General features: G+C 39.5%; 2 protein-coding genes across 4 annotated transcripts in view; one reads left to right on the top strand and one right to left on the bottom strand.

The window, feature by feature from the left end:
- The window catches only part of CTNNAL1 (catenin alpha like 1), a 55,324-nt gene extending 39,073 nt beyond the window's left edge, over positions 1–16,251 (top strand). Inside the window, exons 10-19 of the mRNA XM_065753537.1 lie at positions 2,125–2,217; positions 2,525–2,675; positions 8,283–8,320; positions 10,606–10,656; positions 10,759–10,913; positions 12,258–12,306; positions 13,094–13,150; positions 13,283–13,402; positions 15,582–15,665; positions 15,757–16,251. Coding sequence (XP_065609609.1) covers positions 2,125–2,217; positions 2,525–2,675; positions 8,283–8,320; positions 10,606–10,656; positions 10,759–10,913; positions 12,258–12,306; positions 13,094–13,150; positions 13,283–13,402; positions 15,582–15,665; positions 15,757–15,918 — 960 coding nt within the window. The 3' untranslated portion in view covers positions 15,919–16,251. The remainder of the gene's footprint in view (positions 1–2,124; positions 2,218–2,524; positions 2,676–8,282; positions 8,321–10,605; positions 10,657–10,758; positions 10,914–12,257; positions 12,307–13,093; positions 13,151–13,282; positions 13,403–15,581; positions 15,666–15,756) is intronic.
- ABITRAM (actin binding transcription modulator) lies at positions 8,904–18,408 on the bottom strand. 3 transcript variants are annotated; one of them, XM_065753545.1, is made up of 6 exons: positions 18,346–18,408; positions 18,220–18,271; positions 17,869–17,998; positions 17,447–17,523; positions 17,308–17,377; positions 8,904–10,516 (listed from the first exon to the last, which is right to left on the bottom strand). In XM_065753545.1, exons 1-6 carry the CDS (start codon positions 18,401–18,403, stop codon positions 10,463–10,465), a joined length of 441 nt encoding a protein of 146 aa, XP_065609617.1. In that variant the 5' UTR covers positions 18,404–18,408; the 3' UTR covers positions 8,904–10,462. The 3 variants fall into 3 exon arrangements, with proteins under 3 accessions (XP_065609617.1, XP_065609618.1, XP_065609616.1); XM_065753546.1 differs by lacking the exon at positions 8,904–10,516 and adding an exon at positions 10,907–11,142; XM_065753544.1 differs by lacking the exon at positions 8,904–10,516 and adding an exon at positions 16,808–17,240.
- Positions 18,409–18,772: the final 364 nt, after the last annotated feature.

Genomic DNA, 18,772 nt, shown 5'->3' with positions numbered 1-18,772 from the left:
CAACAGTTCCTCATCTGTCCTGTATTGGGGGACCCAGACCTAAACACAATACTCCAGATGGGGCCTTACGAGGGCAAAGTACAGAGGGACAGTCACCTCCCTCTTCCTGCTGACCACCCCTCTTCTGATGGAGCCCAGGGTAATATTGGCTTTCTGAACTGCAAGAGCACACTGTTAGTTTGTGTTCACTTTTTCATCCACTAGGACCCCCAGGTCCTTCTCCACAGGGCTGCTCTCAAGGAGCTCTCCCAGTCTGTATACACATCTGGGGCTACTCCAACCCAAGTGTACGACCTTGAACTTGGCCTTGTGAACCTCGTTATGTTCACACGGGCCCACCTTTCGAGTTTGAGTTTTTCTGGATGACTTCTCTTCCTTCTAACATGTCATCAGCAAACTTGCTAAGGGTGAACTCGAGCCCATCAGTGTCATTGATGAAGATGTTGAAGAGCACAGTGAACTTAACTGTTCTGAAGGCCTTGTATAGCTTCTGTCAGTCAGAAGATCACAAGATTTCAATAAAAGCAGTGTTTATCTGTTCCAGTCATTACTGCATGTGCACAGTTTTGTTTGGCAGTGTTCCTATATGTGAATAAGGGACTATGGCCTATTTTTTTTTTTGGTGTGTTCATTGTTCCTTTCCAAGGTGATGAGGATTGCTTTTCAGCCTGCCATGTTTGTGATGTATGTGTTAAGTGGATGTATTGAGTTGTATGAAGAAGCACATGATGCGAGAGCAGTCTTGCTAAGATAGTGTTGGCGCACTGAGGCAGATGAAATAAGGAAGAGTCGAGTTTTCTGCACCAGGAAGGCTTAGGACTATTTCTGAAGTTTTAGAGTTCATACAATCTTTCAGAAGTCAGTGTCGACTCAGATGAACTTTCCAGTTTCCTTAGTTTTTTGGACTTACTGTGGAGATTTTACTGTATTTTTTAAATAGTTGGAATAATTAGAAATAATAATAATTAGAGATAATAAGAGTGTGTGCATACAAGGTTCTGCTGCATTTCCACAAATTCTGTCATGTACTGTGGGTCTTAAGGCAGAGCAGAAGTAACTACACATATGTGTTATTTTGATCTGGAACATGGTGACACTGGAAGATAAACTTGTGTGGCATCTAGTGCTCATTAATTTCTTAAAATTTTTCTTTAATATGGGGCTTAAGGATTCATCCCAGAAGTCTGAATATACAGAAGCAACATCCTTGAATTCTTGACAGTTCTGTGAACTTCAGAGACTGGTGGATCAATTCCAGTTCTTAATTTCAGCTTCAATGTCTCTTTTTTAGTTAGTGCTAGTGACTCATCAGTGTTCCTTTTCTTTTAATGAGGCACTGTTTTGTTTCTAAGCATAACTGTGAGATAAAAGTGTTTGCAAGTGGGCCTTGCAACATTTCTGATAATGGACAGGGTAGTTATGATCTGAAATCTTCAGCGTTCATTCTTAGCCCAAAGTTCAATCTTAAACTTACTACAAAAAAAAAAAAAAAAAAAAAGAAAAAAAATTAGGGGCTGCCTAACTTTTGCTTACTACAGAAATAAACTATTTCTTCCCTGCATTTGGTTGACATTGTTTTTTCTTGAAGATAACTAAATCCTCTGGATAATGAAGGCCTATGTTTTCCACATGGTTGATATTTGCTGAGTAAGACTGTTATGGCAACACCATCCATGCTACGTTTTCTCCAAGTCCTACAGATATCTGATTGCTTCCAAGTTTATTAATTTACTTATTTATGTGTGAGATTGTTGTTTTGGGAATTATTTTATTTATTTAAGATTTTTATTTCTTTTGGTGATTTTTCTATACTTTTTAAACCAGACTTTATTTTATTGTTATTTTATTGTTATTTTATTGGGTTTTTTAAATTTATTTATTTTTATTTTTTTATTTTATACATATATAATTATTTATTTATTTTTATTTTAAATGCTTCCTGAGTAACGCCAAGCTGTGAGGTGGCCAGTAAGTTTTTAAAAGGACTTTTAGTAACTTTCTGTTATTGTATGCATGCAGGCATGCATGTGTGCCTTTTTTCAGTACTCATGAACACATTACTAGTGGAAAAAAATATTTTTACCATTCTTTTTCTCTTTAAATTTAAAAATAATATATATGTAGATGTGTCGCTTGTTGAGGCATGTTTCTGGAACAGAGCCCCTCGAGATCACATGCATACATGCAGAAGATACCTTCCAGGTCACTGGCCCACAGGTAAGCTCAGCTTGTATCTGGTCATTTCAATTCGACATAAGTATTATTTTTGTTGTTTTGTGGAGAGCTCATGTTAATCTGTTCAAAGTAACTATAGAAGAGCTGCATTTCAATGTTGGATGTTAGCTAAAAGAAAACACAAATAATTTCATCAAACTTGCTTGTGCCAAATGAATATGCTACAAAAACTTAATAGTAACAGTTAAAGTTTTCTGTTGTTTTTTTTTTCCTGTGAATGCATTTGTGAATTCACATGCAATGCTATTTATCAATATGTCTTCCAATAACAAATATTTTCTCTGTCCAGATAATTTCTGCTGCAGAAACGCTGGCATTACATCCATCTAGCAAGATTGCAAAAGAAAATCTTGAGGTGTTCTGTGAGGCCTGGGAGTCTCAACTGAGTGATATGTCAATGTTGTTAAGAGAAATCAATGATGTGTTTGAAGGAAGAAGAGGTAAGAATGCTAAATAGAAATAGAAAAATGTAGTTTCCAAAACAAATAAGAATATTGTCTGTGACTTAAGAAATACCGCTTTCTTAAGAGAGGCATATACAGTAAGAGGTCCTGTATCCCTTACAGCAACGTGACATCTAATTGGTAATACACTGATACAGATGTATATCTGTACTTTTGTACAGATGTCCAATTTAGCTGCTGTAGGGGAACTGTTGAATTACAGCTTGAACCACTGATTGATCACCTGAGGTGAGCACTGAGTCAGCCACAGGAGCACAGGTGAAGGCAACTCACCTGTGTGAATGGAAGGGCTGGAGCCTGGCTCCACCTCTCAGACCCCATTTAAGGGCTGACCACCACTGGGGAAGGCTCTCTTGTTGGAGATCCCTCCCCTGTGGAGTCCTGGGCAAGCCTTGACCATCAGCGACAGGTCAGCCTTTCTTTATCTACTGTATAAATCTGTATACCATCCAGATAAGCCATACAAAATGTACCATCCACCTCCATTATTTTCTGTGGGTATTATTCTTTCAGGTTATTCACCCTACAGCTGTTTACTCTGTATTTTTTTTTTCCAAAGGAAAACATAGCTAGAAATGCAGAGCCTGGTTTGTGTAAAATCAAGTATGTTTAACTTCCTGAGCTGTAATTAGTTCCCGTAAAACTGAACTTTTACTCAAAGTATTGCACACTACTCTTTGCCAGTGGTGCCCAGATGTTGGAGATGTAGGACTCTGAGCCCATCTTTTGGTCTGACTAGGGTGTGTTAGTTAATGGCAATCAAGATTTATGTTAATTGTGTGGCATGTTTAATTCGCTTCATATTTTTCTGATTAATACAAATACATATCTATTCTGTTCTGTCAGTTTGCATTGTATTTGCTTCATAATGTAGTGAATGTAGTTGTTTGATTTTTAAACTGCTGTCCTTTCTCCTGGATGGAATCTCTGATGGCTCTGCACAATCTTGGGATATTTTCTCTGGTTGGTAAGTTTATTGGTATTTGTACAACATGTAGAGAGGAACAATGGAATTTTGCAAAACAGATCTGTGTTTACTTGTGGGTTCTCTGGATAAATGGAAGCTATTTTTTTATTATTTTTATCAAAAATACATTTTTTTTTCAGCTGATGACCTTAATGTAGCCTGACATACATCTTGTGGCTGTGCGTTTGTTTTGGTCTTTGAAGTGCAACTGCATATAGATAGAATGTAATATATAACAATTCCGAATGTCTTGTATTTTTAAGAAAATCACTCAGGTTAAGAAGTTTGGGTTTAGTTAAATACAGGGACTTCAGGTTTTTGTACCTAAGATACAGGAAAAAAGTAAATCTTTATTCAGGTTAGACGACGCTTTATCAATGTTGTAATACTTCACCTTGTTATTAACATAAAACTTTATCATTTTTAGAGTTTATTTTGGCAGCTTAACTTTCTGTACTTAATCACACAAGGACTTTGCAATTGGTTGTGAGGTCTGTGTACAAGCAACTACAGGGCAGTAATGGCTTACGTTGTTACTGCTGGTTGCTAGATGAATGTGTGTTTGAGTCTGAAGACTTGTAAAAGAACAACACGATGAAACTCAGTGGGTTTACAATAACTGTGGGAAGCACAGGTTATTGGCAGTTCAAGGAATACATGATCGTTACCTTACTTTTTTTCCACCTTAGTCTGGAACGTTATATAAGAATATGCAGTAATCTTCTAGATCAGAGATCCTGTTGATAGACCTTCTTACTTTCAGTGTGGTTTTTGTTTTGGAAGCCAAGGATGTATTAATTTTCTCTAAATATACATTACATTTTATTTAATGCAAATAAATACTGTATTGATCTAATATTAATGCGTTCTGATACATTTGGAATTTACAGGGCTGCTTATTCTGTTATTTTTTCACATTCATGCAATAATGATAACCTTCCTATGTGTGTGTTTCTATAAGTATTGCTATAAGTAAATAGTTAGAACAGGAACCTTGCAGCCACAGCAAAACGTACACTTGGCTTTCAAAGCAAACAGTTCTTGAAGCAGTACAGCATACTCCCAGCAACTTCTTGTAGTTCGTAACTTTCTATTCCCTCGTGAATGTTGACAGCAGATAACAGCCATTTTCCACAAACTGATATTTTCCAGACTCAAGAACATCATTTCACAAGGCTTTTCTAGTACTGTAGCTTGAAGGAGAGAGAGGAGGGTGGGTAGGTGGGTGAGCCTGTTAGCATATGCCTAGGCCTGAGTACAGTGAAGACTTTTTCCTGCTGAGCATAGGCAAATGGGTCTGTTTTAGTGTCTCTTGTTTCTTGGAGTCTTTCCTTAAGCATTGAAGCGTTCCAGCATCACCTTTAGTAAAACAAAAAGCATGCATTGTATAATTTGTATTGCCTTAACTGCGTTGCATTTTGTGTTGCCAAAAACATGCACAAGAAATCTGGTCTCCATATTCTTTGTCTCATGGCCCAGCCTGTACGGGATTTCTCTCTCTGTGAATCTGAGTTGTTACATATTAACTGTCTGTTATCCCCTTAGAAGTAACTTTGGTCGAGTATATCCACTGGTCTTCTACAAGTTTTTCATCCGTATTGAGCACTAATCTCTGCTTGTTTTCTCTTGATGATAGCTCTTTCACAAGAGGGTAACTTGTCCAATAACCCAATTAATAAATTAGACTAAAACATCTGTTTGTAAGAGGTTATAAAAGTTTTGTGAATGTCATTCTTCTCTACAAATGAAATGGAGTTTCACAATATTTTATAAGATTTTATTTTTTCTTCTTGTAATTCATGCTACCCGTCTAATGTTGAGGTTGGTAAAAAATATCTTTATTTTAGACTACAGTGTAATGTGCTTTATTTGTAGTAGAATTGTGATTGTGTGTAATGAAAGATAGAATTACAGTAAGGTGATGTGTGTGTATATGTATATATTTTTCTCCTTTGCTTAAAATCTTGTATTTTTATACCACAGAAATGTTTGCTTTGTTAGAGAGTACAGAATACAGTTTAAGAGGTAATATTTGAATGGTAACTAAATGTGCTGGACACATCTAATAAAAAAAGCATTTCTATAATTACAGTAGGTTCTCATTGTATAAACTTTTCTTCTAATAAGGAATTGCAGAATTCCTTTTCGGCTATTCTTGATATGTATTTTGAAACTCCCTCTATGCTTTGCAGAACTGTAGAGTGATATAGGAGGGGGCAGCAAGGGAGATTTATTCACTTGATTTAAAAGGAGTTAAATAAGCATTAGGATTTTGGGGGGGCCATTTAGAAAGACATAGCCATTCTACTTACAGATGAGAAATTAGGTCAAAAATAAGATGTAGAAGTTGAGACTTAAAAATTATGGATGGGAAAAATATGACTAGAACGATGAGAATGTAGAATATGAGGAGTACATAGGAATAGCAAAAAATTAATAAGAAAATACATTGCAGAAAACAGAATCAGAATCACAGAATTGTAGGGGTTGGAAAGGACCTCTAGAAATCACGTAGTCCAACCCCCTGCCAGAGCAGCTCCCTAGCCCAGGTTGCACAGGTAGGTGTCCAGGTGGGTCTGGAACGTCTCCGGAGAAGGAGACTCCACCACCTCTCTGTGCAGCTGTGCCACTGCTCCGTCACTGCACTGCGAAGAAGTTCCTATGTACATCTGTGTGGAACTTCTTATGCTTCAGTTTATGATTAGAGAAAATAAATACAGCAGGAATGAAAGACAGAACGTAATACAGCAGAATCTTTCCATGTAACTTCCAAAATATGAAAATTATATACATTGTGCATTCTGGTATGGAAATCAAATATAACTTCAGTGATTATACCAATATAGATCTATTTTCTGTTCAAGGAGGGTTATCTCTGGCTTGTGTTGGTCTGTTCTGAAAGAAACTATCTGTGGGTCTGTTGTGAGGGGATGTTTAAAAAAAGGTAACATTCCAAGAAACAGAGTCAGATCTTCTTCTTGCTGAATACAGTGAACAATTCAGTCTCCCAAAACCAAATAAGGGGGGTTGGTAGAAGAGTGAAAGCATTTGTTTCTTATTTCTGTGTTCTTCTTCCTTTGATTTGGTTGCCATAATTCTTTCACCTCTTCTGTGCATCTCTCCTCTCAGTATTCATCTCACATCAAAGCTTTCTGGGTTTTGGAACTTTCAACAGGACACAGTAGGTTTTTACTAGAGAGATTATTTTTTTATGCTCTAGCACTTCAAACTTTAAGATTTTTTTTTCTTGGTAGTTCTTACACACTTTCTTATATCCTCTTGAGTTGATGTTTTGATACGAAGAATGCGATAAATCCCTTTTCATAGTTTTTGTCAGTCTTTATCATGAAATGTGATGTGTTTGTGTGTATGGACATAAGCATTTAGACTGAATGACTGCATTCTAAGGAAAATAGTTAAGCAGGCTGTGCCCTGATAGCTCTCTTTTCTTAAAACTGGGTGAAGATGGAAGGGGTGATCTCAGAAGGGAAGAACCCAACATTATCAAGTGGATTGAGGGATACTTGTCAGTGTGCCGAATTTGGTTTTAAATGAATCAGTTGTCTAGACACAGAGCTCAGGATCTCTCTGTTGTGTCAAAAGATAAAGGACATACTTTGAAAAATCCTGAATGAGTAACAAATGAATAACAGAATCGTCTTCAGAAGACTCAGAATGGAATTTCTGTAGGAGCTGATGCAAGAGGTGGAAATAGCAGTGATAGGGGATTTGTTACCTGACCGTTCCTTGTACCACTGTTTTATCTCCGTGAAAACGTCAGTGATATGCATTATCATAGCCCTTTGTTTCTTCAAGCAACTTCTATTTTTTCACTTGCTCTAAGGATTTTATTTATCTATTTTTATTTATCAGACTTTCCTGAATCTATTTTAATAAATGTAACTGTAGGTATTTAAAACATCTGGTAACTGGAGCTTTAATTGTAGGCTGTTAGCTCTGGCACTTTCTCCTGCCAATAAACTCTTATCTGTTCTCAGTTAACACCTAAAGGACTTTTTTTCCTGTTTCTTTTGCTTGATCTTAAAATAACTCTGAGAACCCTGGGGATATAGGAAATAATTCAGCAAGTATGTAAAATGCAATAGAATTCTTTTCTTTATAAGATACAGTTCAGATGGAATACATATGATACATTATAATGTGAGGGCTTTATTGCTGTTACTTTAGACAGATCTTAGATGTCTCCTTAGTGGCTTTGCCTACTGCAATTTTTATGCCATCTGAGGCCACGTATAGCCCTATGTGGAACTACTGCAACAACATGAGCACGGGTAGTGATGGATGCTCAGTCACTGGAGAGAGTTTCTTTAGTCAGGATTGTGTGTTGGGGACTAGAAATCTTGTGGAGTGAAGCTGTTCGGATATTTAAGTGGCAGTTACTGAGAGCTAAAATCTTAACAGTAGGAAGTTCTTGACTTGTCTCTCTCTGGAAGCACAAGATAGTGGCAATTCTCTGCGATATTCTGAGAGTTACAGGTAAGTCATTCACTTTTATATACTGAACTGCACCTTGAGGAAGGATGAAATAAGTCATGCAGTCCTACTGATTAAATTCTACGTATGAATTTTGGTGTAAATATGTGCATTCTTCTTAGGAGAGAAGCGTGTCTACCTTTCACTGCCTAGACCGGGGGTAAGTTGCTCTTGAGATTGTTCTGTTTATGTTATATGCTGTTGACTTTTCCATATTTCATTTAATGAGGACAAAGCAATACCTTTGTAACACGCACCTTGACTTGGTGGCTAAATAGGAAAAAAAAAACAAAACCAAGATCAACAGGGAAAGCTGGAGTAACTAATCACATGGACTTTAATCACTTGCTTTATAGGCAAGCTTCAATCCCTGTTTAGTAAGCTGACCACATGATAATGTTGTCTGAATTGACCTATTTTGAGCAAATGGATATGTATGAGTATATTGTTGAGTCTTTAAATAATGAATTCTTGTTTCCATATTTGATCCTGTGCACTTATAATGCAGAGAAAAAAACTACAACGAATGTTCAGATTTAATTGTATGATTATTTATATCCCTAGCTGATGGTAATTGATATTGCGCTGTTTCTGAGAGCATATCTGTGTTAAGAAACTAAAGCCTTCTAACAAGTGAATCAATGGCTGATTACATATTTGAATCTTTTCACTGGAAGGAGGAAGGGGAAGAGTGATCTCAGATCTTACTGTACCTTCCAGCTTGTTTCACTCTCTTTGCATCCCAGACCATAATGTCCTAGCCAAGGGCAGAGCAGTAACAGCACTTAATGCACTTGTGTATTTTTCTCTATAGAACTAGCTTTCAAATCATGGTTTTGAAGCAGAGTGGTGACTGCTCAGCTAACTTTTATTTTTTAACCAATTCTTCTATTCAAATAGAGTAGAGAAAACTGCATATATGACAAATTTTCTGAGGCCTCTTTAATTACTTGTAAATAGAGAAAGTCACATGCTCATTTTCTTGAATGCCCTTCACTCAGCAGCTTAATCTTTTTGCCATGTCTTGTAGCCCAAAGGTTGTATTTAAAGGAGTCCTTAGCTTGGCTGTATATTTTAATTCTTTTCAAGAGTCTGCCTTAAAACTGACATTTCTTGAACTGCATCTGTAAAATACAATCAAATGGCAGTTAGGAGTATCGGTTTGTATACTTGTTTCCTCAAAATCCTTTGATATGAGGACTTGTCCCACTTGTTCTAAAGCATAGGGAGAATTACGTCTGGGTAGATGTTGAGAAGATCCAGAACTATTAAAAATCTGTAGATGGGAAAAAGAAATGGCGTAGCAGCTAAAGGCTGAGCAGCAAACTCTGTAGGAGCATAAAAGCACTATTTCATTTTTGCTCAGATTCCTCAAGTCAGAGATAGAGACCACGCCTGGAGCTGTATTTCTGATGCTACCCACAGTGGGTAGTGTGCCCCACTTCCCTCTGGCAGGGATTCCTCGGTTTCATTTGTCTGAGCATTCCCACTAATTAACAGCAGCTCTCTTTAGATCCTCAAGCAAAGACTCCAGTGCCGTGCTCTTGTCCTCCAACCTCCTCTAGTGGTTCACACAAATCTCTCCACACTGTGACACCAACTCTGTACTCTTCATTTCTCTGTACTCCAGTGTGGTTTCTGAGTGCGGACTGTGACTCCTGTGTTTTTTTTCTGCCATCTTTGCACAGTGACAGCATCAGCACACGAAGCTAAAGCTGCTTGCTGCTTTCTCTGAACATGCAAGTTGATTTGATCAGATATATTGCTGTGTGTCTATCTGTTATGCTGTTTGCAATCTCTGCTGTATTGGGTATTCTGCTCACGTCAGTACCACTAATTATCATTTAACCTGAGCCAGTATTTGGCTTGCAGTCAGACATAATTTGGATAGTTGAAGACTTAGATAAGAGAACGAAAGGGGAAAAAAAATTCAAAGCCTTAGTGTTCGTTTCTAGCTACTTCAGCAAACTGATGCAGAAGGATCAGTTATGTTGTCATGCCAACATTTACATGTACCCAGCTCAGCTTGGAAGGTTCAGCTAGTAGCAAGTCACTGATACAGCAGTGTGGTATTTGTTGGGAAAATCAGTGTAGCTGTGCTTGATTATGACTGTTCAGTAGTAACTAGTGCTCAGGATTTTGAGGGTAAGGGGAAAAGATGGTAGTGCATGAGGAAACAGAGGAGAGGCACAAGCCTGAGAATTGTGGAAGAGGTCTTCTCTTTGAAACCTGACTGTGTCTGGAGGTAAAGGCTCTGGCTGCACTTCCCATTTTGAAAGGACATCCAGATCAGTACAAATTCTCAGCTTCTGTTTTTCTGAAGTTTTTCTGAAATGCTGGAGCTCTCCTGCAAAGTCTTAAGTATATAGCCAACTCTTTTCATTTGTTAGCTAAAACGGTTATCATTTCTTTTCATTAAAAATTATTATTTTTTGTTTGAAACAGAAGCATAATGCAAATCTGAAAACACTAAAGCCAGTCAAACTAGATACTGAGGTAAGATGCTGCCATTTTAGTGAAAATTCTTCCAATTATTTTTTTTTTCTCCTGTCTGGAGAACATATTTTCATCTGCCAAAAATATTGTTAACATTTACAGGAGCAGACAAAAATTGCAAAACTTGGATTAGAACTGCATCTTCTCACATCTGATGTGGATTCTGAGACAGAGAAGTGGGAGGACCAAGAGAATGAGATTGTGCAACGTGGACAAGGCATGTCAAGTATGGCCTACTCCATGTATTTATTTACCAGGTAATGACACCATGTGTGGTATGCTTCAGAGGGAAGAAGAGAAATAAAAGCATTTATAAAAAATAAGGCAATTTTGTTTTCAGATTACAAGTACTGGAACACAGTCAGAAAAGAGCTTTAATTTACATCCCTATGCTTTAACATTAAAGCCATGGACAGTTGGACTGGGATATCTTGGAGGTCTTTTCCAATCTTGGTGATTCTACGGTTCTGTGATTAACGCAAATTTCTGCTCAACAATGCAAAAAATTAGTGGGGGTTTTGTTTAAGTGCCAAACATCTGTTTTGTAGCAGAACAACTACTTATAGATTTCAGGCAGGAAAAAATTTTTAAGAAGGATTTTCATAAATATTCTCAAAAGTAAGGGAATTAGTGCACAGTCATATTACTGTAGATTAGAACTGCTGATCTTTGCTGTACTAAAAGGTGTTCTGAAATTTGCCCACACAAAGTCAGTCTCTCTGAAGAATTTAGGAAGTGGAAGACCGAAGGTTATGCTTTCTGAGATGGAGTGCTCAGTTAAAACATTTTAAGCAGTAACTGAGTAATCTGATTTTGTGCAAAAGCACTTTGGGTTTTACCTGCCTTTATGACTGAAGTGGCTGTGCTCTCCTGTTCACTCTATTGCCCATGTGTTCATTCTGAAGCATCATGTTCTCACTGCTCAAATGCAACTTAGTGAGAAATTGAGTATTCAGTTCTTCACCGTCTTTGCTGGTAGATTTTCTACTTTCAATGGTTAGTCATGTTCTGCAGTTGCTAAGATTTTAGCATACCCTCTCTTGTTCTTGTGATTTTTCAGGTCCTTTTATGTGTTGAAGAAATGCTTCACTAAAGAAGAGAACAGAGGCTTAGTTTCTGGCACAAGGGGAGGGGGAACACACAGCCTCTTTTCTAATCAATAAATGAAATCAGATTCCCTTTCAGAACCTAGACATCAAAGAGTGTGTCAGTATACACTTCTTTTCAAAGAGAATGGAAGGAAAGTGCTGAGAATGTATGGCTGCTACAACGTGCAGGCTTATATTAATGAAGAGCTTTCACTGTTGCTTTTTAAACACTTGGAAGTGCTTTTTTACATTTATGGTGCCACATACTTAATGGTTACATGAGGCATATTAAGAAACGTACATAACCTCTATCAAGAGGGATAGGTACAGTACAAAATATCCTACAAGGATTTGGGGTTAGTGTTCTGCCTTTTGGTGCTACATACGTGTCAGTATAGTCACCCCCTCTCCTCTCTCCTTATGTGTGTAAGAGAGTATAAATTGTGCTTGTAGCATGCAAAATATTCTGCAGTCTTTGCATAGCATGTAATCTGTTTTCATTGCTTCCCACAGAGGAGAAGGACTTCTGAAAACTACTCAAGATTTATTTCATCAAGCAGAGGTAATGCATTTTTAACACAGTAGGAGCTAGGGGTTCTGAATGAAGAACAAAATGCAAATTAAACTCTTTGATTCTTTATACATCAATAGAGCGTATCGGAAATTGGCAACTGTAGGTTTTAAGCAGCATAACTCTGGTACTTTTTGAAAACTCACATTGCAGTGTTATTTTAGGTGATTAATTAAGACAGCATTAAAATGAGACTCCAGTTACAAGTGTGAAATACAGTGGCCCTCAGTACAATAGTTTTCTTCATTGTGTCATTTAATTCAGCTCCTGATGGTGTTAACAAATATTCCATCCTGGTCTGAACGGTGGTATTCTTCTAGGGGAGGAAGAAGACAGGAATAATATACAGATAGGGCATGAAGCTGGTGAAGGGTTTGAGGCACAAGTCTTACTAGGAGCAGCTGAAGGGAACTGGGACTGTTCAGTTCAGAGGAGGCTCAGGGGAGACCTTGTCACTCTCTATAATGACCTGAAAGGAGGTTATGGTGAGATAAGAGTCAGCCTCTTATCACAGCTAACAGAGACGGGACAAGAGGGAATGGCCTTGAGTTGTGCCACAGGAGGTTCAGGTTGGATGTCAGGAAAAGCTCCTCTGAGTGGTGAGGCAGTGGCACAGGCTGCACAGGGAGGGCGTGGGGTCGCTGTCCCTGGGGGTGTGTAAGAGCTGTGTGCACGTGGCACTGAGGGATGCGGTCAGTGGGCATGGTGGGGGTGTGTTAGGGGTTGGATTTGATGATCTTAGTAATGTTTTCCAACTGTTATGATTCATCTCTTTCAGATTTTTGCTACAGAAGGAATGAAGCTTGCTTCAGCTCTTCAAGTCTTTTCTGATCAGGTGATGTATGACAACTAGGATAGCCATTCAGCTTATGGTTTCAGAGATGCTGCTAAAAAGCTGCTTGTTTTCTCCATTTACTTAGCTGTGGAGTAACAATGACTGGTTTTGTCTTCCTGAAATGCGCTTCAGGTACCTGATGATGACAAAGCTTTGCTACTGTTGGAGGCTGAAAAACTGATCCCTATATGCAGGCAGCTTCAAGTAACAGCAAGAACTTGTGTTCAGGGTAAAAGCGCTACATTTACAAAGGTAAAGTAACAATTACATATCCCTGAAAATGAAACCTAACTGATTTTGAAATACAGTACTGAAGTTTGTGGTCCAGATGAACTTGGACTGGGAGAAGGAGGGAAAAGTAAAGACATACAAAACTTTATAATGTTGTAGAAGCATTTAAGTTTTTCTGCCATGCACTACTTCATTATTACTGTTATGTAGAATAGGAATTTACTTCAAGCTGGAGTACTGTATTGCTCTTCGTATCTTTTGAGAAGCTAATGTGTAACATATAGAGGAAAAAACAGGAGAATTGTTCCTCCTAAAGAGAATGTTTTCTCTTATCTCACTGGTAGCTGTAACCCCAGCCATTCCTCATGTCAGGAAAGGATATTCTTCAGCCCAGGTGCAAATGTTTTCTGGAATCTTTTTTTTTTCCCATTAGCAGAGAAGGGCTTCAAGGACGTTTATCCTGACCCCGTTATTCATGCTGAGAGTTTGAAGAGAGGCAAAATATGACATGCTGGCACCCAGCATATATGGAGGCATGCAGGTGGATAGTTGGGGCAGCATTACTCTTCAGGCCTTGGTGACTCTTCCTCAGTGAGCACGGATATCTGACTGTTGCATAATTAGCCCACAGGCCACAGACATTAATATTAATGTTCTTCCCTACCAGTAGCTTATCAGCTGAGCTAGGGAATCGGTATGTAACAGTCTTTAGTAAAAATATTTTCATTTCTTTTTCTAAAAACACTGAAATTACCATTTTGGTTTTTAATTTCACTGTTAGAAATCTTTCCCAAGACATTGATGCTGCTAGACATCTGTTGGGTGCCACCACTGTATATTACTTTTTACTGCTGGGGATTTCTGTCAAGGAACTTAGAATATTTCCCTCAGCTCATCTGCTGTAAAAACAGATGTTCTGGAATTCTGTCACAGTGCAGCTGAGAATTCTCAGCTTGGTGAGAGTTGGTATTTATTTTGCTGTAACCCACAGAACTTTATTTGAAGAAATACAAGCTGTTGTTAAATGTAACTCGCTGAGAAAAGACTTCTGTGCTCAAAGTATTAATGAAGGTAATTTGTACTACCGTAATCATAATTAGTTACTGTTATGGTTTTATGATTTTTGTTATATTATTGATATTCCACATTATCTTTCCCCCTGGGTGGAAACGTGTAAAAATGCCAAGCATTGCACAGTCCTCTGGGGAATGTAGTTCTTCTTCTCTTCTGAGACAGGTATACCTGGAACTACTGATGATCCACAGAGCTGGAGCATTGACTCTTTAACCCCTAATACACCATATGATGTTATGATGTGGAATATTAATAATATATCAAAAATCGTAAAACCGTAAGTTACTGTCCTGTAATTGATACTTTAGATAAACATAAATCCCAACCCCTGAATACACTCTATTGTTAAAATGCATGTTGCTTCTCCAAAGATAGAGTCTGTCTTATTTGTACATAGTGCAGAAACTGGCTGCTGTTACAATAACAATGGCCTACAAATGTGAGCAGCGAATAGAAGTGAGACTTGTTGAAGAACAGGAGAGTACACCCTTCTGTGCACCTGGGTGTTGGTTTCCTGTCAGCTGTGTAAGAGATGTTTCCATTTGGTAGGGACAGCTCAGTTCTGAAACCAGCTACACCTTCCAAACCAATCAAGCCCAAACTGAGCACCTGAGGGCTATTGATTGGTTTCTGTCACATGTTCTAACTGGACTAAATGGGAGCTCCAGGCCCTCTGGAACTACACAGTGCTGAAGGGTATCACGTGAATGTTTAGGCTTAAATTCCAGTACTTGAGGATGCAGTTTTAGTGCAACTTGTATCACAGGAAGGCTTCCATGATGCACTGCTTTCTAAGATCATGCTGAAAGGGAGTTAAAAACAAAAGACTACAAAAACTGTCAAGAACTGTGATGAAGCACACTTAAATAGTGAGAGCTCATTTCTGAGACACATAGATTAATATTTTTAGCTCCCTTTCCTGGGATGTGCATCATTCTCGTCTCCTTCACAGCCCCTGCCTTGGTTTAACAGAAGGGATGCTGCTGCATTATGAGCACTACAGGAAGCTGAATGGGCTAAGCAAACCAAACCTTCAGATTAAAAGAAATTGGATTTGTTGGTCCTTCACATACATTTCAAGCAAAAGTGATCAGTGGTCTTACTCAGCTGTAATTGTCTTGTATAGGTTGATGCGTGCATTCAGAAAACAAGGAATGTGATGACTCTCTTATGTCAACTTCTTCCAGTTTGCAGCAAATTAATGAGAAAGGTGAGTACTTGGTCTGCCTGCAGCTGGGATTTTGTGTTGGTTTTTGTGCATGTTTGCTTGCTTTTTTACAATACATCTTCTCTGTATACAGAATAAAGCAGGAAATGGCTATCTCAAACCTGCTCCCCCATGGAGAGATGGAAGGACGCAGACTGGTACAAATGCATACACTCCAGAAAGGAGAGGGGAGACGTTTGGTATCAAGTCTTTGGAAAATCATGTAACTAAAATGACATTTTTAGAGAGCAAGTAACTACAGCACTTAGAAAGGCAGTAGCTCTATTAGGGAAAATAACACTTGCTGAAATTTCAATTTCGCTTTCTTTTGTGGAAAGTCAAACCAGGTTAATTTGAATTAAACCTGTTGACCTTTGTCACATCTAATAGATGTCCCATCACTTAACAATGACAGCACCAACTAGGGTAATCATTATGTATTTTCATAATGTGAATGAATCTCCTATGCTCACTATTGATAGTGGTTTTGTAATGAATGCTTACAAATGTCTTAATGGATGTTTCAACCCAAAGATGCTGCTAATAGACAGTTCACATAAAGAACCCTGTGCTCTATGTAATGCTACTGCTGAAGGCCCACGTCAGTCCTTGGATTCATAACGCCCATTCAGGAATGTGGTCTGAAAGGCTGTGGCCTAAAGCACTGAAATATTAAGTTATACCTGCAGTGAAGTTTAGTCCTAAGAAAAAAAAAAAACTCTTGTGAGAGCTTGCCACTAAATCTAAGTTCTGTTGACTCTATTCATATTTCCAAAGTGTACTCCATGTGATTAACACTCTTGACTCGAGCCCTTTTTCTTTTACTGTCTCTACCTGTAGGTGGCAGTTGTTGCTTCCTTTATGATTAAACTTGACTGAGCAGAACCTGAATTGCATGTAGAACCACTGAAGTATTACACGTAGACTTTACATTACAGCATTTAAAACTGAAGTACATACACGCTGATTATGACAAACCTGTAAAAAGGGCATTCATTATTTGACTTCAGGATACTAGGAAACGTAAGCTGGTGTGAAATGCTTGTTTTCAAGGTTCTATGTTCGGTGCAGGCAGGCTACTATTGCATTTTATTTTATTTCACCTTTGTCAAAGCCCACATTGGAGCTGTTGGAGTAGATTAGGCAAACTAATACATCATTATTGTTCTCTGCAAATTATGCTTGCACGGAGCCAGGAGAAGAGAAGCCTCTGGAACTGAACTCCTCTCCAAAACTGATCTGCACCTATGTAAAAACTTGTAGTACTACAACTGTGAGAAAAACAGATTTTAATATACAAACTATTTTGAGTGTTTCATACAAGAATAAAACAAATATTTGAAGTTTCACTTGTGTAAGCAGACAAGCAGAGCTTTCAATGTCATGAAAGTTACAATGTGTAAGCAGCTTACTTAGTGTCAAGCACAGCTGCTGCCTGTATAATTAACTTCCTGAAGAAGAAGGCTGACGTTTCAATAAAACTTCCTTGTATTCTTCTGGTGTCAAAAGCCCTTGAGTTATGCTCTTGCTCTCTTCAAATTTAGGTAGAACCACTGCAATGTAGCCCTCAGTTGATGGCTAAAATTGAGGTATGATGTTAGCATTGAAGTAGTAAAATAAAAGCTAAGAGATAAAAACTTCTTACCTTTTCTTGCAGAAGTGCTGGATTGCTAAGAATGTTTTCATTCACTTCTATCAGTCGCCCTCGTATACAACTGCAGAAGTGTAAAGACTCAGTAAAAGTTCAGTGTGCCAGGATGGGGGTGGGATGTAAAAATCCTTACCTGTAAATGGTGTATTCTTCCCCATCTGACGAGGATATCCTACAGAGCGGGGCAAGTTCTGTTAAAAACTGAGCTCCCTGCATGCGGGAAAAAAATACATATTTCTAATTATCCATCTCTTCTTACAAAGTTTTGGAAGCTCCAAATCCTTGGCACCTTGGTGAAAACAAGTCTGTATGCATTAAGGGATGTTTAATTCTCTCTGCATGCCATAAAACATTGATTTAGTAGAGACTGGTAGCAGTGGTTTGAGCAACACTGGCACCCACTGTGCTGCAGTGCTGTAACCCCTGGGCTGGGGGCAGGGGAGTCTCTCTCAAGAATCTAAATGCCATTAACTGCAGAGGGCTGAAAGTAAAAAGGGGGTCCCAGGCAGCAAGAGGGACACATACATACTAGAGCTAAGCAAATAACGTACATACCCTTTTGGACTTCCCAGAGACCTTATTCTGAAGCCTGCTACAGTTGGGACTGATTTGGTAATTAACGCCTGTAATTGTTTTTCCACGCTGAAGAAGAGGGTGGGCTTCCGCCAACGTGATGACGCAGATTCTGCAAGCAGCAAGAACCACAGTTACAACCGTGCCGCAGAGGGGCAGAGCCGTGCTCCCTGCGTGCTCCAAGCGACTCCACCGCCACCTCTGCCCGCCCCGCCAGCATTTAAACTACATACACACGTACACCCGGGCTTCTGGCGCGGCCTCACCCCCACCGCCTCAGCGCTATGCCGCCAGAGGGCGCCCGCCGCGGGGAGCAACATCCCGCCAACTCGCCTGTTGGAGTGCTGCAGCACGCAGAAGTCCTCGCACGGCCGCCCCTTCACGTCTGCGAGAGGCCACAAACACGGGTGAGGGCCACGGCCCGGCACGCTCCGTCCCGCCCGCCCGGCCGCGCCGTACCTGCCTTGTACCAGCGCGTGAAGTACCGCGCCGCGCCCAGCGCCTCGCCCGCCGCCATGATGCCTGAAGCACTGCGCACGCGCAGCCCCGCCCCGCAGGCTCCTCCCGCACGGCGGAGCGGCGCCGTGTGGCGGATAGGCGGCGCCGCCACCGCGCGCATGAACAACAGGGAAGGGGCGATCTGGGGGAGATGGTAGGAGGACGCTCTTTCCTCAGAGGGCGGTGAGGCGCCGGCACAGCTGCCCAGAGAAACTGCGGTGCCAGGCTGGATGGGGTCCTGGGCAGCTGAGGGCAGCCGTTCCAAGCCAAAGGGCTGCGGGGTTCCAAAGCAACACAGGAAACAGCACTTTGTCCAGTGGTTTATTCCATCAAGCACACAGCAATACAAAGGCAGCTATAACAATTGCTTACACGTACCAAAACCACA

The sequence above is a fragment of the Cyrtonyx montezumae genome, unplaced genomic scaffold, assembly GCF_038088225.1.
Source record: "Cyrtonyx montezumae isolate F1298 unplaced genomic scaffold, pur_monq_1.0 scaffold_8, whole genome shotgun sequence".
Taxonomy (NCBI): domain Eukaryota; kingdom Metazoa; phylum Chordata; class Aves; order Galliformes; family Odontophoridae; genus Cyrtonyx; species Cyrtonyx montezumae.
The sequence above is the reverse complement of the archived record's forward strand: the minus strand, read 5'-3'. Positions and strand labels throughout refer to the sequence as shown.

Coding starts and splice junctions, on each gene's coding strand:
- ABITRAM (XM_065753544.1), bottom strand. CDS start 18,403: ATGGCGGCGGGCGAGGCGCTGGGCGCGGCGCGGTACTTCACGCGCTGG. Junction 18,272..18,345: donor CACGCGCTGGTACAAGGCAG/GTACGGCGCGGC, acceptor GGCCTCTCGCAG/ACGTGAAGGGGCGGCCGTGC. Junction 17,999..18,219: donor GTGCTGCAGCACTCCAACAG/GCGAGTTGGCGG, acceptor TGCTGCTTGCAG/AATCTGCGTCATCACGTTGG.